This window comes from Leopardus geoffroyi, chromosome B2 (assembly GCF_018350155.1).
Source record: "Leopardus geoffroyi isolate Oge1 chromosome B2, O.geoffroyi_Oge1_pat1.0, whole genome shotgun sequence".
In the NCBI taxonomy this organism is placed as follows: domain Eukaryota; kingdom Metazoa; phylum Chordata; class Mammalia; order Carnivora; family Felidae; genus Leopardus; species Leopardus geoffroyi.
In genome coordinates this window covers 123,766,404-123,786,619 of record NC_059332.1, presented here as the reverse complement: position 1 = coordinate 123,786,619, position 20,216 = coordinate 123,766,404, and the positions used below count along the sequence as shown (strand labels likewise).

General features: G+C 40.8%; 1 protein-coding gene across 6 annotated transcripts in view; it reads left to right on the top strand.

The window, feature by feature from the left end:
• IL20RA (interleukin 20 receptor subunit alpha) overlaps positions 1–20,216 on the top strand; it is a 36,730-nt gene that overhangs the window by 1,781 nt on the left and 14,733 nt on the right. For 4 of the 6 annotated variants that reach the window (XM_045499769.1, XM_045499768.1, XM_045499770.1 and 1 more), the window contains exon 2: positions 19,363–19,498. In XM_045499769.1, coding sequence (XP_045355725.1) covers positions 19,363–19,498 — 136 coding nt within the window. Of the gene's footprint in view, positions 1–3,198; positions 3,223–19,362; positions 19,499–20,216 lie in introns of those variants that run through there. The other 2 variants (XM_045499771.1, XM_045499774.1) reach the window with 2 other exon arrangements.

The window sequence follows — 20,216 nt, the reverse complement described above, 5'->3', positions numbered from 1 at the left end:
ACAGTCTTCCAGTTATGGAATGAATACATCACAGGGATAAAAGGTACCACACAGGGAACAGAGTCAGTGGTATTATAATAACACTGTAGAGTGACAGCAGCTATACATGTGAGCATAGCGTAACTATAGACTTGTGGGATCACTGTGTCTACACCTGCAACTACTGTAACATTGTGTGTCAACTGCCCTTCAGTAAACATGCAAGAAGTTCAATACAATTCCAAAACGTAATATTTTTCAACAATAGATTTTATACCCCCAAGCGTTTCTCGTCTAAATCCTAAATTTATCAAAAATTGTGGTTATTTTTTAAAATTATGGTTATTTTATTTTGTGTTTATAAATTTATTTATAATATATTATCATATGATTTTGTATTGTATTATTTTCTAGTTATTTCCTACATAGGCTCAACGGGATGAGACTGCTCCTGACTTATGCCAATATTGAGGCTTAAACTAACAGATAGGAATTTGTTTCTTTCTGTAATCAAAGACGGACATAAAGTGTGTTCCATAATCGGGTTGGGGACTTACAACAGAAGGCAGTAATATTCTCGGCTTGACAAAGCCCAGATGAAACTCTTCTCTGATCCATGAGACCTAGGTGCTATTTTCTTCTGGGTCCTCAGGTACCCTAAGAACCGCTGGAAAAAGTAGGTTAGAAGCTACTTAGATACCATACCTACCTCTTAATAGCGAGTGACCTCTATCCTGATGGATCAACCACAATATGCACCAAACAATGTGAGCTTTCTAAGGGTTGGATGACATTGCCACTCTTGGGCAGGTGAATACTTTAAGTTTTTGAACTTTTTGGCACAAAAATTCGTTCACCCAACTCAGGCTTTGGGTCAGACTGTATAATACCAAACACTCAGAGTGAGAGAAAAAAACATCAACACTCTGGGAAAATAGTTATATTTCATTTCAGGTAAGCTTTTAATGGAATTCAGAACATCTGTGATGCAAGCGTGACACACGCTCAGTTTCACTCTCTAAACTCTCCAGGGACAGAAGTTTCACCAGGAAGTTTATTCCTGTACGTTTCAAACTCTGCCCTGGTGGCCCATTCCCATACTTATTCTTCAGTGAACATAAAGAACTGTAGTCAGCATTATATAAAAAACATTCAAAGCCAGTGAGAGAGAGCAGGAGAAAATAACTTCCCAAGGTCCTGTATCTCCTCTCCTCAAGCCCTTCAGGGGCATCCATTGCTGTAGAATGATTTGGGTTTTTTTTGTTTTTTTAAATTTTTTAATGTTTATTTATTTTTGAGATAGTGGGTGAGCAGGGGAGAGGCCAAGAGAGAGAGAGACACAGAATCCAAAGCAGGCTCCAGGGTCCAAGCTGTCAACACAGAGCCTGACGCGGGGCTCAAACCCATGAACCCGGAGATCATGACCTGAGCCACAGTTGGACGCTTAACCAACTGAGCCACCCAGGTGCCCCGATTGCTGTAGAGTAATTCTCACCTCCCCCGCAATGTTTTTTGTGGACCACTCCTCCCAGATTCTCAGCCTTACCTCACACCGCTTACTTCCTGCTCTGCTGGCCTTTTTCCAGTTTCTAGAACAAAGCCAAACCACTTTTCATCTCAGAGAAATGAGATACTTGTAGTTCCCTCTGCTAGAGTGCTCCTACCCACTCTAGCCCCAGCTAACTGCTTGCTCACACTTGGCATCTCACCTCCAATATGCCTTCATCAAGGAGATCTCCCCAAAATCCCCGAAGAAAGAAAAAAATATGGAGTTTATTATGTCTGTGAACAAATGAGCCTAACTTTAGTTTTGGAGCTTTTGGATTACAGTCTAAATATTACTACTACACCTATCTATGCTTATTACAACTAATATACTATAATTAGCACGGTGAAGGTATTTGTTGAAGTGTCTCTTCTCTGATATCAACACAGCAGCATTTGGGTATTCTGTTTCACTGAGAAGTTATTTGTACACATACAGACGATTCCGGTGAACTAACAAAATTCCCTTCATTATTTTTTTTTAGCTTTTCCTTTTGAAATAATTTGAGGCTTACAAAAAAAGTTCCAGAAACAGAAGGGTTTCCATAAATCCCTTACCCAGTTTCTCCCAAGTTTAGCATCTTACATAACCATTGTACAATGTTTGGAACCCGGACATTAACTTTGGTATAATACATTCACTGAACCGTAGACCATGCTCACGTTTCAACAATGTTTCCATTGAGGCTCTTTTTCTGTTCCAGGATCCCGCTTTACATTTAGTTGTCATTGTCCCCTTTGTGTCCTCCAATCTATAACAGTTCCTCATGCCCGTGACACTTTGGAGTGCCATCTTTTCCTTAACATGTCCCTCCATTTGGGTTCATCTGATGTCTCTTCATGTTTAGAGTGAGGTTATTCCTCTTGAGCAAATTGTGTTGTCTTTCTCAGTGCGTCATAGCAAAGGATTTATGATATCAATGTCTTCTTGGTGGTGGTGTTGACCTTGATCACTTGGTTAAGATGGTGTCTGCAGGGATTCTCACTGCAGTTACTGTTACGTTGGAGCAGACATGAGGCAATTTCTTGTATCTTTGCATGGCTTCCACATTTATCAGCTGAGGCTCATCCCCAGCCTGTCTGGAGAATATCATGTGCCTCAGATCCAAGCATGTAGCTGTAGACATCAGCAGCCTCAGTCTTCAAAATGTGTGCACCTACTGCCTATAACTATGTATTGATCTTCCTGTAGAATAAATTCAAGAAAGGCAGTATTCACACTCCAGAGAATAAGTAAAGAGATTCGTTACCTCTGGCAGGTGGTGTGGTATTGGAACAAGGTGGTAGGGATGAGGGGGGAGTGACAGTTCTGAGTGTAACTTTTTGTATAGCTCTGGCTGTCAGAGCCATGGGTAGGACATACATTTTCTACTGAAACATAAACTCTGGACAAAGGAATAGGTAGATGGAATTATTAGTATTATAAAGTAAATACGTTAGCATAAGCATTTCAACATAAAACATTATGCTATTTTTATAACATTTTATTTTATTTATTTTTAATTTTTTAAGGTTTCTTTATTTTGAGAGAGAGAGCACGCACAAGCAGATGAGGGGCAGAGAGAAGGAGAGACAGAATCCCAAGCAGGCTCCACACCATCAGCACAGAGCCCAGTGTGGGGTTCAAAGTCACAAACTAGGAGATTATGACCTGAGCTGAGATCAAGAGTCCGATGCTTAGCCAACTACGCCACCCAGGTGCCCCTATTTTAATATTTTAAATAAATAAAACTGCATATCTGTGTGTTGCCTTTGCTAGTGCTCGGCATAGTACTTTTCACAAAATACTACTCAGTAAATTTGCATTTTTTGCTTAAAAGCACCTTGCGTTACATACATGTTATTTTTAAAATGATTTTCTATTTGCATCTTTTTCTTCTTTGCACAGCTTTACCAGGTATTACTGACATATTCCCTTCCATGATTATTTTAAAAAAAGAAAAAGACATCTTAGAATCAGCTGCAGCTTAATGTAGCATGTATTTTAATGAGTAAAATCATTTTATCCATCTTATTAACATTACACTCATGCTATGATTGTGATATTCTGACAGCATTCTTACTTGTTCTCGGTCCACATTTATGATTATCTGGCACAAGGGCTGATACCAGGAAAATGAACTAAATCACTAGAACCAATTCCAGGATGTGTCAATTACTTATAAAATTGGAGGACAAGAAAACTTTAGGAAAAAATTCCTGGCTGGAGACATTAAAATTAAATCCTTCCTCTGCTTTAGCTTCAGAATTCCTTTGGGTATAGAAACCTGGGGGTGACAGGACGTTCAAGTCCCATCCAGCTGCTTCTCCAGTGAATCTCCTTGGTGGCTTTACTTCCAGGTCATTGCCTGTCTGCTATTTGAGTACCTGTCATTATGGGCAACTCACTGCATGGCACCCAAGGCGGGATGCGCTGTCATCGCAGACTTCCTACCATGAAAATGTTCTTCCATATAATGAGCTAAGTTCTTAATCTCTTTGACCTTCACCCATTCCTGGTGCTCGCTGTATGCTGCTAAGGCCATGCGGGACGAGCTGTGCAGGTAACTGTGTAGCCATCTGTGTCTTCTTTCCTCTCCGCTAACCACCTTCCCCATTATGTCATGCCAGCCTCTCTCTCCTGGTCTTTCTAGTATGTGTGTGTTCCAGTTTGTCTGCAAGCTCCCAGGCTGCCTCTGCATAGATCGTGATGACATGGCTGGTCTACTACATTCGAAGCCCTACACCTGGCGTGTTTGTTCTTAAATAACTCAGCTTCAGGTTCTTGGTGAACACAGGGTTCCTGATGCCTATAAGGTGCCCTCGTTTTCTCTGTTCTCCTCTCCTAGGAGACACAGACTCTGACCCCTCATGTAAACTCAGACTTTCATATTAAGACAATCTCACTTTGCGAAAGTGGTTTCCTTTCTGTTGGCTTCTCAGAGTATAGATGATGGAAACATGGCGTAATGTTTCATCTAGAGCTTGTGAGGTCTGCGATGGGGGTCTTTGGATACCTTTTCCTGGAAAGAAAATTTTTGCTGATTATCTATTCGACTCTGGTTCTGTTTTTTGCCTGTGATGGTCACCGCGTTACACATTGAGCCACAAAACGGCTTCCACACAGATACACGCTGCTTTCCCAAATGCCAGCTTTACGTCCAGTCACAGAGAAATAGCATAATTTTTCGTGTACAGATTTGTCAGTAAGTTGTCCTTATACTTCCAGATTGTCAACATGTATACTATTCATTCAGCCTCCTCAAAGTTCCAGCCCATACAGTTACATTTGTATTTTGGTGATATGAGGGTTTTTTTGGTAACTGCGTCGTCCTAGTTAAAGCATTTGTTTCCATCATTTCCCCCATTTAAATTATCTCCTACGTCAGTCCCCTCATCTTTACTTTCTAGAGGTTCGGCAGCCCTTCAGGAATTTATCATTCTCCTCAATAAGCATCGTGTTCATTTTTGAGGAACGATAGAAGCGAGCAAATCACACCTCCTGGATTAGTTTTCTAAGGCCGCCATAACAAAATACTACCAATTGGTGGCCTAAAATAATGTAAATTTATTATCTCATGTTTCTGGAAGTTAGAAGTCTGAAATCAAGATATGGGCAGCTCTCCTTCTGAAAGCCGTGAGGCAACATCTGTTCCAGACCCCTCTCCTAGCCTCTGGTAGTTGCTGGCCATCTTTGGCCTTCCTTGGCTTGTTGAACATCCTTCCAATTCTCTGCCTTCACATGGCACTCTCCCTGTCTCTTCACATAATCTTCTCTCTTTGTGTCCAAACTTCCCCTTTTTATAAGGATGCCAGCCATATTGGATTAGGGCCACCCTAATGACCTCTTTCTAACTGATCATCTCTACAAGGACCCTATACCTAATTACGGTTACTTTATGAGGTACTGGGGGTTAGGATTTCAACATACTTCTTTTGGGAGGCACAATTGAATTCATACCCTCACAGGCTCACAGGGCAGTGAGCACAGGCTCATAGGGCAGGATCCGTGGGCTTGGCTTCTGAAGTGGAGAAAAGCAACCTTTTCATCCCCATGCAGTGGCTCTCCTCTTCAACATGGCCACTGCCGAAGGACAACATTCCTGGGAGCATCATTCCTGGAAGCCTCCCCTGAGAATGTTGAAGGCAGAGACGAGGTCTTCTCTTGTATGTTCCATAACATGAACATAAGAGAGAGCCACTATCTTGTAATATACACAAATGTTGAATTTTTATTTTGTAAACCTAAAACGAAGATGATGTTATAGGTCAATTATACCTCAATAAAAATAAAAAGGGAAAGCCATCAATAGGTATGTAATAAAGACAGTGAAGTTTAAATTTCTTCAGCAGAGGGGCTCACTCTCCTAAGATCTCTACCTCCGGCTTCTCTGAGGGGCACTTCAACTACAAAATCCTCACCCTTGATCCAACAAGGACCATTTTCATATTTCAGGTTAACTATCCATCTAATTCCAAGCCAGGCCTCCTCCTCCAATTTTGATGAAAATATATGTGTTTCAAAAGGCCCACTAAATTATCTACTAAATGCTCTACTTTGTTATTAAAAATTAGCTCCTACTTTCTAAGTGCAAAATAGAATATTGCATTCAGCTCAGGAGCAAATAACTTAGGGGGATAAGGTAGCTGAGGTGATCAGATTTAATGAAGAAGAATTACCTTAACAGCCCATGCATCCATTTGGAGTTTCCAGGAATTAATATATAACTTGACACACTGTGGTTTTTAAATAATTTTCTTTTGAACACTTGTTATTCATGCAATGTCATTCATTCATATATATCGGGAAGAAGTCTAGGCACTGAGGTGAACAAGAAAACAAGGTCTCTTTCTTCACAGAGCTTTTGGTCTCAGACAGGTAATTACATTAAGGTATAAATGCCAGGGGCATCTGGGTGGCTCAGTCTGTTAAGCATCCAACTCTCGGTTTTGGCGCAGGTCACGATCTTGAGGTTTGTGAGTTTGAGCCCTGCATCAGGCTCTGTGCTGACAGTGCAGAGCCTGCTGGGGATTCTCTCTCTCCCTCTCTCTCTGCCCCTCCTGTTCCCTCTCTCTCTCAAAATAAATAAATAAGTCTAAAGAAAATAAAGTATAAATGCCAGAATTGAGAAAACCAAGCTCTTTACAAGCACAGGGGTGCCTGGGTGGCTCAATGGGTTAAGCGTCTGACTCTTGATTTCGGCCTAGGCAGTGATCTCACGGTTTGTGAGTTCAAGCCCCTCTTCAGGCTCTGTGCCAACAGCATGGAGCCTGATTGGGATTTATTCTCTCTCTCTCTCTCTCTCTCTCTCTCTCTCTCTCTCCCCCCCTCTCTCTCTCTCTCTCTGTCTCTCTTTCTCTCAAAAAAAAAAAAAAAACATTAAAAAAAAAAAAGCACAGAACAAGTTAACCAATTGAGTCTAGAAGTCAGGCAGGGCTTTCTATAAAAAGGGTCCTTTAAACTGAGACTTACAAGAGTTGCTGGTGTGTATATATATATGTGTGTGTGTATATATATGTATGTATATATGTATATATAATTTTATATATATATCAATTCACATTTGCCCTACTTGAGAAAAGATACATTAGAAAAGCAATGAGATTTCAAAGTAAATGTCTTACTATGAACAAATACTTAAAACACTTTTAGAGGCCCCTGGGTGGCTGTGAGTTGGGCATCTGACTTTGGCTCAGGTCATGATCTCACAGTTCATGAGTTCAAGCCCCACATCAGACTCTGTACTGATGGCTCAGAGCCTGGAGACTGCTTCAGATTGTATCTCCCACTCTCTCTGCCTTCCCCACTCATGCTGTGTCTCTCTCAAAAATAAATAAACATTTAAAAAAAAAATTTTAAACGCTTTTAGGAAAAACAAAATTCAATAAATAGTTCTAGGTAGGCTGGCATCCATATTATATAAAATAATATCATTCAATATAAATTAAGGTCTTTTTCATTTAAGATTTTAGCAGGAAAATACAGGCATATCTACTTTTATTGCACTTTGTAGATAGTCCAGTTTTTACAAATTGAAGATTTGTGTCAACCCTGTGTCGAGCAGGTAAGTCTATCAGTGCATTTTCCCAGCCACATTTGTTCATTTTGTGTCTCTGTATCACATTTTGATAATTCTTGCAATATTTCAAGCTTTTCAGTTATTGTTATATTTCTTATAGTTCTCAGTGATCTGTGATCAGTGGTTGTGACTTGCTGAAAGCTTAGAGGATGGTTAGCATTTTTTAGCAATAAAATATTTTTAATTAAGTTGTGTACATTTCTATTTCTATTGAACACTTAATAGACAACAGTAGAGTGTTAACATAACTTTTATATTCACTCGGAAACCCAAAAGCTAAATCCTGCTCTAAGCATAGTCAGTCTATAAATTACCAGATAGTTAATATTCTTTTTTCACACCTACAGTTCTTTCTTATATACTTTTCAGTTCTTTTTTCTTTTTTCTTTTTTTTTTTTTTCTTTTTTTTTTTTTATGAAACTACACATCAACAAACAAAAAGTGGGCAGGAGTAGGAAGCTTCATAGCTGTAGGATGGCCTGACTTCAAGGTCATTGGCAGCCTCAAGTCACTGTGGTCTGTGGGGCTCTTTGCAATACTGAATCAAACCACAAACAATTATCAAAAGGCACAATTGTTACAGCTGTGGTTTTGCAAGCTGGGGCTTCTGTCCTCGGTGCTATTTCCCACTTCCTTAATCGACACAGTCCTTTGAAGGCCCTGTTAGCTTTAGTGAGCAAAGGCAGTGTCTTAATTGATCCACTCAGTTGTTCATGGACAAGTTCTAAGGCTGTGAGTGCAACAGTGCCTTTGATTCTTCCTTGTGCGTGGCCTCTTCATGGTTGCTCTGCTTTTCTCATCACCAGTGTTCTTTTTTTTTTTTTTTTTACATCTTGTGGCAGTTAAGGACCTAAAAGAGCTGATCTTCAGTGTGGCCTAAGCAGCACGTGCAACGTCTGTTCATTTTATTGCATATAGTTACACAACTTCAAGGCGTAATTCAACCCTACTCTAGTCATTCTCGAAAATATCAAAGCATCTACCTGTCACTAGAGAGGAGAGCTAGCCTATTGAAAAAAATTCACCTGACTGTTTTTGATGGCTACTGTCTTCCATCCTTGTCTTGTTCAGCAGGAAAATCTGAGATCACAATTGGGACCACACTAATCAACCTCATTTCACTCAAAATTCCAGTCTACAGTGAACAGAAGCAAATACTAATAACTACTTCCAAATTTCCACTAATTATTTTTGAAACTCTTTTACTTTTTCCATGTTTTTCCCCCATTTTTAGCTTGGTGATTTTCCCTCTGAAAATTTCAAGTGATGAAGGTATTGACGAAAGAATGGCTTCCGTGAGAATATAAAGAAATACTAGTTGTGAAAATGATTTGAACAATAAAGGCGATGATATTTAATGAATACCTGTTGATTCAACTTGGAATTTCCAGTAGCTATTCTTTCTAATACCTTAGTGGTCCCAAATGGTTTGCCTTTGACTCTTTTCTTACTTTCATTTCCTTTCTGAGGCAAGTTATCAGTAGTATAGACTCCAACCCACATTTGAATCTACCTTACTTTTCCAGATACTCTGATGTTCATTATTACAAATCAAGCTACTTTAGAGAGATCACAAAATGTGGAGAAAATCAAGTTCCTGTCCTTAAAAGGCTAATTTCTAAAAACGAAAGGAAGACATTTATATGAGAGGTGATATAATTTAGTGCAACTGGTTTTCTAACAGCAGGGCTGACATATTCAAGTTAATGGTGTCTTCAAAATAGGCATTTTAGAAGGCAATGTACAAAATATCTCACAACAATGTATTTCTTAAGCTCCTCTTTTCAGAGTTCCGGGTAGAGCCTGCATGCATTGGTCAGAATAACCCATTAAGTGGCAAACCTTCATCTTGGAGATGGGATTTAATTTTCAAACGCATTCCAAGCCATTTCCAACAAACTTGGGTAATCAAGATGAGAAGTCAGGTTATGGTTTTGCAAAAACAAGGTGTGATTATAAAAAAAAATGAGATGGAAATATTCGTATGTTTGTAAGTTATCTTTGAAAACAATTATAGCTTGAAAGGAAGAGTGCCCTAAATGCCACGAGCTGAGCAGTACCCTAGCAATAATTATAAACCCTCCCACAGGAACTACGTGGAAGATGCACACTGTCTTTGATGGGTCAACTCCAATCTCCTTATTTTAAGAAGTCATCTCGACCTTAAAGCCTCCTTGCTATCAAGAACCGACAGCAATAGTCAAAAACATGTTTAAGCACATAAATTTATTTACTGAGGTGTGGCCATAAAGAAATAACACCGCTTTTTCTGTATGACTTATGCATGACTCATCCACATAAATGTTCACATACCTGGCAGAGAAAGCATATATTGATGGATCATGTCCCAGATTCAGATCCTATCTGCTCCTTGAGAGCAGGGCCTTCTGTGTGTTTCTCTCCTCTACTGCCCTAGCGCCTGTCAGCACTCTTTCTAGCACACAGTAGGTACCTAGTAAACATGTTGAATGAATGATATGACTGTGTACAGTTTCACCAGGAAAAGCTTCAATGAAGAAGAAATACTTGGGTTTTCCTCATTGAATTTCTTATATCTCTCCTTAGAAGCAATCATCTATGACGTGCAAAATCTATAATGATCATACAATCCCTTCTTCCTGCAACTGTGTTCTCAGGATCATTTCTGAAAGGCAGTAGGCAAGTGGCCTACTATAGGAGCCCAGTCATGGTCAGAACACTTGAACTCAACCAAGGATCCCTCCAAATGGCTGAATAACCATGGCCAAATCATTCAGCCTCTCTGGGGCTCTGTCTATTCAGCTGTAAAGTGAGAATAGTAACTATCGAGGACAACGCTGAGCTAATAATGATTGAGCTCTTTCTTTGTGCCGGGCACTGTTCCAAGAGGTCTATGGAAAGAATCTTATTTTTTTTTTTAGCGTTTATTTATTTTTGAGAAAGAGAGACAGAATGTGAGCAGGGAGGGGCAGAGAGAGAGGGAGACACAGAATCTGAAGCAGGCTCCAGGCTCTGAGCTGTCAGCACAGAACCCAACATGGGGTTTGAACTTATGAACCGTGAGATCATGCCCTGAGCTGAAGTTGGACACTTAACTGACTAAGCCAACCAGGCGCCCTGGAAAGAATCTTATTTAATCATCCCATCAAGCCTATGAAGCAGATAGTATTATTTTGTTTTATAAAGAGGAAATTGAGGTGCAGACATAACTAACTAACTTGGGGATGCACGACTGGTAAGTGATAGAGAAGGGAGTGGACCCCAGCGTAGCTCTAGAACTCTTGCCCTTAGAACTTCTCTCTGACCAACTCACATAATCAATTACTAGAAGCCAGAGAGAGAGGGCCAGTGACCACCCTATATAATGTACACTATTATTAGAAAAGTGAGGGAGCATACACATCTGGCAGAGAGTGGACAAAGATACAGTAGAGAAATAACAGTGGAGATGGTGGTTAAGGGAAAATCATCAAGTTTACAGGAACTACTGTTAACACCGAACCATGCTCTCGCCTTTATAGACAGCTGCATATCTTTTCTTAAGTACATAGTTCCTGACTCACATTTTAAGGGCTGTGGTTAGATGACTGATTTTTAAGAACACTTGACATATAATTAAGGAGGAGAAGAGAGAGGAGTTAATAATTTTCAGGAGAGATGATTTACAACTTGAGACAAAAGAAAATCTGCTTTTCCTTTCAGCATGGTGACGTTAGAACAATATCTAAGGGATTGCATCAATGCATAAAAGCAGCAATGCTGTTTGGCTCTCACTTGGTGTGTTCAGGATGAGTTATTTACAGCTTTTGCTTCCCGAAATTAATCACCCTCTGGTGCTTTTTCTTACCTCTTTCACCCTCACTCCCCACAGAAAGGATTGATACAAACATATTAAGGTATTTTCCTATTTCAAAAGATACAATAGGTGGCAGCCACTTGTCATGCATGGGTGACTGTTCCTTCATTCAAAAGGATCTGTTGAAGGGCTTCTGAGTGGCTCAGTCAGTTAAACATCCGACTTGGGCTCAGCATGATCTCACGGTCCGTGAGTTCGAGCCCCGTGTCAGGCTCTGTGCTGACAGCTCAGAGCCTGGAGCCTGCTTTGGATTCTGTGTCTCCCCCTCTCTCTGCCCCTCCCCTGCTCTCTCTCTCTCTCTCTCTCTCTCTCAAAAATAAAGCTAAACATTAAGAAAAATCGTCTGTGGAGTGTCTGCTGATGGTGACGATTCCCTGGGTACAATGTAGGTTTACCAAGGCGGTTTCAAGGTACCACCAAGATTTGGCAGTTCAGGGTGTTCCATCCCCATTCAGTGCACATGTGCTTCTGGGTCCTGCCCCGTCTCCAGGATTTATGTGAGTCCCACCAGCCCCTGGTTAGTTCAGTTCAAAAGCATTCATTCACCAGGCACTGGGGCTACAAAGACTGTAAGTCATGGAGTCCAGTGTCCAACAGCTCAGAGCGTGGTGATTCCTTCGCTCTGCTCCAGCTTCAGAAGGAGAGAGGGGACTGGGAACTGGAGACTGTCTCCGGGCAAGGCTGGGCCAGGTGTCCTCTGTGCTGAGGTCCCCTAGTTAGTCATAGGCTTGAGAAACTTGAATGGCCCCAAAGGGGAACTCACCAGAGGTGGATGCCTTTGACTGTTGAGCCTCTTACAGCCTGGTTGTTTTGCTCACTGCTGAATGAACATACAGTCTATGATAGGAAAGTCTACAAATGCCTCAGCCCCCAAAGACAGAGGTTTGGGTAACCCTGAGCCTGAGTACCCTGACCTTTTGTGAGTTCACTCTGAAAACCTCACCACTTTTGGTGGGTGTTCATCAGGCACTAATTTACGCATAGGCTTTTCCCACAGTGCAGCAAAATGGAAATATCTTTTACTGTCAGGCATATAGTTAAAACCGCAACATTCTTGCAGGGATGTAGGATTAGCTTTGAGGCCACTAGAAAATGTTACATACCACTGCACTACACCTGAGACCTGTATCTATACAAGGTGGAAAACTCCGTGTGCCAGTCCAACAGCTTTATGATTTAGGATGTGAAATGGACGGAATGTCAGGGAATCGGACCTGTACTTACAGGCCATAAATCTATGTGGAAAAAAAATGCTTTTGTTACCCATAAGCTGGCACATGACTCCTGATACTAATGTGGGTGTGATGTATTTTCACTTCAGTGTTGAATAAATTATCTTATCAGAACTGGCAGAGTAGAAAAAGGACTTATGGCAATTTAAATGTTTACTCGGGGGTGTCTTCTTTATGTTTTCCAAACTTGAAACAAACATAGTACCTAAAACCTTCACAAAGATTTAAAAACCCTAAGAAAACACTAGTTATCAACCTTTTTGGTTAAAGTGTGCCATTTCTTCTTTAAAAAATGCTGATTCTAGGGGCTCCTGGGTGGCTCTGTCGGTTAAGCGTCCGACCTCGGCTCAGGTCATGATCTCACGGTTCGTGGGTTCGAGCCCTGCTTCGGGCTCTGGGCTGACAGCTCACAGCCTGGAGCCTGCTTTGGATTCTGTGTCTCCCTCTCTGTCTGCCACTCCCCCCGCTCATGCTCTGTCTCTCTCTCTCAATAATAAATAAATGTTGAAAAAAAAATTTAAATGCTACTTCTATTCTATTCTATACTTTGCATCATCAAAACAGATAAAAGGCAAGTATTCCTTGATAAATCCTCATTTGTTAACTTAGCTTTCATAACATAGTAGTGCTGTTGCTGATGAGACTCTTGTAGCTCTGCTTCATCAGGAGGTCCTGTTGTTTCTACTTTGAAAACAGGCTGCAAGGTGCCCCCCCCCCCCCCCGCATCTCCATATCTACAGCCAGCATCTGGGGGCAAGTCCATCCTTCCTCACTAAGACTGCTGTAATTATGGTCTTGCTGGTCTCTCCAGTTCTGTTCTTGCCCCCATCGGATCTTTCCTCCCCCCAGTAATGAAGTAATCTATTTGAAAGGTAAATAGGCTCAGGGCATCCCCTACTGAAAAGGCTTTAATGCTTTCCCACTGAATTTCAAATGTAATCCAGATTCCTTCCCGGGGGCTCGCAGAGATGGGGACTGTAGTGCCTTTGTACTTCAGTTTCATCTTGGCCACTCTCCTCTTCCTCACTTTTTCCCAAACGCACCGGTCTTTTTCTTTTTAATGTTTATTTATTTATTTTTGAGAGACTATGAGCAGGGGGAGAGGCAAAAAGAAAGAGACACGGAAGATCCCAAGCAGGGTCGCGCTGTCAGTGCAGAGCCCGACGCGGGGCTCAAACTCACGAACCATGAGATGGCGACCGGAGCGGAAACCAAGAGTCAGTAGCTTAACCGACTGAGCTACTCAGGCACCCCTCAAACACACTGGCCTTTTGATCGTTCCAAGGAGCTCTCTTTTGGGATGACATTTTTTCCTATCTCAGGGGTCTTTGCCTGCCCTCCCAGCCCAAGCTGGCTCCTAAGACCCTATCTGAGTAGGTTCTGTGACCCACTGCTCCAACCTTGTTCCCTTTCATAGCCTGATCACCAAATTTACGAGTACATGTTTGTTCATTCGGCGACGAGTACATTGTTAACATTGTCCCTCTTCTTTCTAGTCTGGGAACTCTAGTCAGGAGCACATCTGTATTCACCACGAGATATCTACATAGTAGCCCCTGTATTCATTTCCTGGGGCTTCCTTAACAGAGTACCGCAGCATGGGTGGCTTAAAACAACGTTTATTCTTACGGTTCTGGAGGTAGAATTACAAAACCAAGGTGTTGGCAGGGTTGTGCTCCCTCGGAAGCCTCTAGAGGACATTGCTTCTTTGCTTCTTTCAACTCCTGGTAGTCCCAGGCATTGCTTGGCTGGTAGAGCATCACTCCAGTCCTCCATTTGCAAAGAGCGTTCTCCCTGTGTCGCTGTGTCTTCATATGCTCTTGTAAGGACACCAGTCATATTGGATTAGGAGTCCTCTCTACTCCAGTATGATCTCACCTTAACTACTTAACTGCTTAAGTTAACTACTTAACTACTAAGGACTTCAGTATATCTTTTTTTGGGAGAACACAATTCAACTTGTAATAGCACCTAACAAATATTAGTTGAATGAATAAATAAAATGATGACTGAACCGAAATTTCTCATCAATATAAGGGGGATTGACTACAGTGTATTCTGTATAGGAGACAAAGAGCTAAAGCCCAAGGCCAAAGGAAGATACACATATTTCTACATCTTTAAGTGTTACTGTGGTTTCAAATTGATAGACGGGATGTACTCAACAACTAAAAAGACACCAGAATAGACTCAAACACAGCCTTCTAAAAATCTGTTTTTCTGGTCACCATACGTTGTCCGGGGATTGTGTCAAAGCAGAAATAGAGTTCCTGGGGCGCCTGGGTGGCTCAGTCGGTTAAGCATCCGACTTTGGCTCAGGTCATGATATTCCTGTTCATGAGTTCAAGCCCCGTGTCGGGCTCTGTGCTGACAGCTCAGAGCCTGGAGCCGGCTTCGGATTCTGTGTCTCCCTCTCTCTCGGCCCCTACCCCGCTTGCACGCTGTCTCTCTCTTTCTCTCTCTCTCTCTCTCTCTCTCGCAAAAATAAATAAACATTAAAAAAAAATAGAATTCCTATTTGCATTCTGCAGGATCAGATATGGGCAGAAATAAAAGAAAATACTCTGAAAGGAAAAGGAAAAGGGTTTCCTACTACAAGGTGTGGTGAGATCTAAAGAAATTTACTGACTACGTAAATATCAAATATTTATTAAAACTTAAATTATTTTATATATGAACATAAGATACTATGTGTTTTTTCATCAGTCTTCTCTTTGTTTAAATTCATATAAGGATTAATTTGCAAAGAGGTAGCAGGTGAGTGAGGAGGTTAAGAGTATGGGTTCTAAACCCAACTCCTCCACTTACTAGCTAGGTGAACTTGTGCAACTTAATTTCTCTGTGCCTCAGTTTCCCCATCTGTATTATGGAGATGATAATAAGGGTACCTTCCATAGAGCTGTTATGAGAATTGTATGATTTGGTTGTATAAAGCACATAGAATTGTGTCGGCTACATGGTAAGGATTCAATAAATGTTAGCTACTATTTTCATTATATGCTAGCCATTTGCTCACTTCAACTAAATACTATGACATATAAAGGTTTTCATATTTATTATATTTTTTAAAGTCTTATGCAGGGCCACCTGGGTCACTCAGTCAGTTGAGTACCCGACTTCGGCTCAGGTCATGATCTCATGGTTCATGGGTCCGAGCCCCGTGTCAGGCTCTATGCTGACAGCTCAGAGCCTGGAGCCTGCTTCAGATTCTGTGTCTTCCTCTCTCTCTGTTCCTCCCCTGCTCACACTCTGTCTCTCTCTCTCAAAAATAAATAAACATTAAAAAATTTTTAAAGTCTTATGCAAATTACATTTTATTCACATACTATATCTACTATTAAAATAAAATCTCTTAGCCCGTCATGAATGGATCTCACTATCAACATAATTGTTAATCATGCCTAAAGACCTCTCATGTCCTACTGCAACCAGAACTAATCCAAGGGAGCAAGCTGTCCTTATAACTCTTCTTTGCGGAAAGGTCAAACCTCACCATAGCAAGAAATATCTATGTCCATTGATCAAAGGTAAATCATTAAAATTCCACAATTAACAAATATTATAAATGATACAGGTAAATAAATCACTATCAACCCTCCCCCCAAAACTGATAAATATCCATTTCTGGAAATAAAGGCAGACAGTCAAGATGTTAAGAAAGATGATTACATGGCTTAATTTACTCTGATAAAAAATGGTTCAGGGGCGCCTGGGTGGCGCAGTCGGTTAAGCGTCCGACTTCAGCCAGGTCACGATCTCGCGGTCCGTGAGTTCGAGCCCCGCATCGGGCTCTGGGCTGATGGCTCAGAGCCTGGAGCCTGTTTCCGATTCTGTGTCTCCCTCTCTCTCTGCCCCTCGCCCGTTCATGCTCTGTCTCTCTCTGTCCCAAAAATAAATAAACGTTGAAAAAAAAAATTAAAAAAAAAAAATGGTTCAGAAATTTGCAGACCATGTCATAACAAGGAATATTTTGTGTCCCGGTGTGACAGAGATGGGGGGGATACCAGAACGTGACCTCCTTTTTCATGCTTTGTTTCCCCCGTGACAGTGACCGAGAAAATTAAGTTACATTAATTGGAATGAACAATCCATTTTTTTATTCCAGGTTATTTCTTAAAAATTTTTAAAGTAGGTCTTAGAAATCTTGAGAATTCTGTCAATTGTTTATTTTCACTTAAGGATGAAGAACTGAACATGTCTCAGTCGGTTGTGTCCAACTTCGGTTCAGGGCATGATCTCACGGTTCATGAGTTTGAGCCCCACGTCAGGCTCTGTGCTGAGCCTGCTTCGCATTCTGTGTCTCCCTCTCTCTCTGCCCCTCCTCTGTTTGCACTCTGTGTGTGTGTCTCTCTCTCAAAAATAAATAAGCATTAAAAAAAAACTTAAAAATAAATTTAAAAATAAAGATGAACAGAAATCAGTGTTGTTGAAGATAAAGATTTGTATAGATTAAACACGGAGACATGTGCCTAGACTATAATATCTAGTATAACTTGTGTTTTATATCTCCAAACTCAAGTTGCCACAAACCAAATACTGTAGTTTCTTATCAGTTCTGTGAAGTCACGTTTTGGTAATATTTTCCATCTGTGATATTATAACACATGGTCTATTTCAAATTTAGTTCTTATAAGATGCTAACCACTCTTCACATGTATGTGTCATATAAACATATAGAACTGTAGGTTTTAGATCTGAAAAGACCCTTTGGAGCTTTTTATGTTAAAAGTGTTCCTCACTTCCGAAGGGTTGAAAAGTACTATATTTCCTGGTACTGCCTCTCCATGTTCTCTGTTTCATCCTCCAAAATCTGATTAAAAATAAGAACCTATTGATAGCACAGAGCAGTACGAAATCACTGATAATTATTCACGGCCTATAATCTCCAGGAAAAAAAAAAAGCCAATACCAGTTGAAACACAGTGGTTCCAAAGAGTTAAAAGGTTAGAAATCAAAGACGACATTGAGTAGGCTGTGTTTTTTGAGATCCTCTCTTACTCCTACCAGACTCAAACCCACACAGTAATCAGCTGATAGGGCTTCTCTTTGAGTATTTAACTTTCTTCTTAAAAATAAAACAGATATTTTAAAAAATGATCAGGGTTAAAAGTAGGAGCCATTGTGCATATATGTGTATATAGCATATGCACATACACCCAAACACATACTCACCCACCTATAGTTTGGTTACTCTGCTATACGTTTAAAGAGCTTATTTTGGCTTAGAAACCGGGTTCTATGGCAAAATTTGACTCTGAAGAATTTTTTTTTCTTTTCATTTGGTTTGTGGAGTTATAATATGTTGTATAGTCCTAATCTTAACCAATGATTACCCTCAGGATAAAGCTAATTTCCTTCTCTAAATTAGTCCCAGCAAATTTACACAAGAATTATGAGACTTTAGCTAAGAATTGACCAGTCTTTGGTGAGTAGGCTAAATTTCATTTCCTAAGGTTGGATTGAAGGGTCAAAATTTGTTACTCTCCAAGTTCCATGACTAAAATGTGTATTTCTAATAAGATATGTTGTTTATAAAATCTGATTGTTTATTACCCAGGACTTTGTGACCTCTTCAATATCTTATTTTATTGAATTTTTAAAATTTGTTTCTTTATTTTGAGAGAGTGAGAGAGAGAGCGAGAGAGTGCATACAGAGTCAGTGCAGAGCCCAGTGCAAAGTTCAATCTCACGAAACATGAGGTCACGACCTGAGTCGAAATCAAGAGTCAGACGCATAACTTACTGAGCCACCCAGGAGCCTCTCCAATATTTTAAATTAATATTTCGATTCTTACCTGTCACCAGTGATCTTTTCAATTTATTTTAATTCCAGGATCATCCTCGTTTTATTTGTCCTATGGAAGACTATCCTTTAATAAGAAACTACCCTCCACTTGCCTTTCGTCCTTTTCTAACTTGTTGGGAGTGATTCAATTCTTTATAATTTCTCTACAAAGAACTTCTACAAGGGAATCCTCTAGCATAGTTTTCTTAGAGCACAGTTATGTGAAAATACCAGCATTTAATTAAATGCATTGTCTTCTTTCACTGCTTTATTTTCTAATTGTGGCTTTATTCCATACTTTAGCAAAGCTGCCCCTAACGCCAACCTCCAAAACTCGAACCTGTCAGGGCCATCCATCCTAAGTTTTCTTTCTGTATCTAACAAATGAATTGTTCCAGTTATCTGCTGGTGCACAACAAACCACCCCAAAATTCAGTAGTTTAAAACAATCAGTTTATTATTTCTCACAAATCTGAGGGTTAACTGGTTCTTCTGCTGGTCTTATTTGGAGTCTCTCATGCAGCTTCAGTCTACGGCAGATGGGGCTAGAACGTCCGTGGTGGCTTCCTTCTGGCCCCCTGGTTGGAAAGGTGGGCCCAGCTGGGACCACTGAATGCTTCCCTCTTTGTGTGGCCTCGTCATGTGATTTCTCCAGCAGAGTAGCCCAGTTTTTTACATGGCAGCTCAGGACGTTCCAAAGGGCAAAGGTAGAAGCTGCCAGACCTTCTTAAGCCTCAGTCCTGGACTTATTTCCGTCACGTTCTGTTGGTTGAAGTGAGCCATGGGGTCAGCTCAGGTTTGGGAGGAAATACACAGGACATGAGGCCCAGGAGGTGTGGCTTGTGGGGGCCATGTCTGAAGACCATCTACTACAGGGACTTTGTTTTCTTTTTTCTCCATTAAGACCTCAGTTCTCTCCTTTTGCAGTTCCCTGTGTCTCTAGTGGTTTACCTAAGCCTACGAATATCACCTTCTTTTCCATAAACATGAGGAATATCCTACAGTGGAGTCCACCCGAGGGTCTACAAGAAGCTGAACTTACTTACACTGTGCAGTATTTCATGTAAGTTAGTTCTTTTCCTTTTTGATAGTTTATAAACATAAGACTCAGACACTTATTAATTGTGCAAAGATAAACCGTCTGTTGTATTAAGTAAGCATTTGGAAAAAAAGAAAAGTTTTAGATATTTCATACTAAATTCTCTTGGGACGTTCTGCTAGATTAAATTAGGTAAACACTTCTTTGGGGCGCCTGGGTGGCTCAGTCAGTTGAGCGTCTGACTTCGGCTCAGGTCATGATCTCACGGTCTGTGAATTCGAGCCCCGTGCCGGGCTCTGTGCTGACAGCTCAGAGCCTGGAGCCCGCTTCGGATTCGGTGTCTCCCTCTCTCGCTGCCCCTCCCCCGCTCATGCTCTGTCTCTCTCTCTGTCAAAAATTAATAGACATTAAAAATTTTTTTAAAAAAAAGAAAAACACTTCTTTGTGGAGACAGAAGCATTGGGTGCTTAGGCGAGGGAAAGTTACTTAAATGGAGGAAAGAAGTTGGTCAAAACGTTATTCTGCAGCTGAGCAAACAAGGAAACCCATCATCTCTGAAATGTCTAAACTTACTGCTACTAACAGACGATTTTAAGTGAAACTGAGTGCAGAATTCTGTGCCACTAGCTCTTCCTATTAAAAATAGTAGTGCAACGGACATTTTCACATTGTATTCCTCCCTCGAAAGTCATTGAAAGCGAGAAAGAATGCAAAACAGATAGACTATGCCCATCTTCAAAGA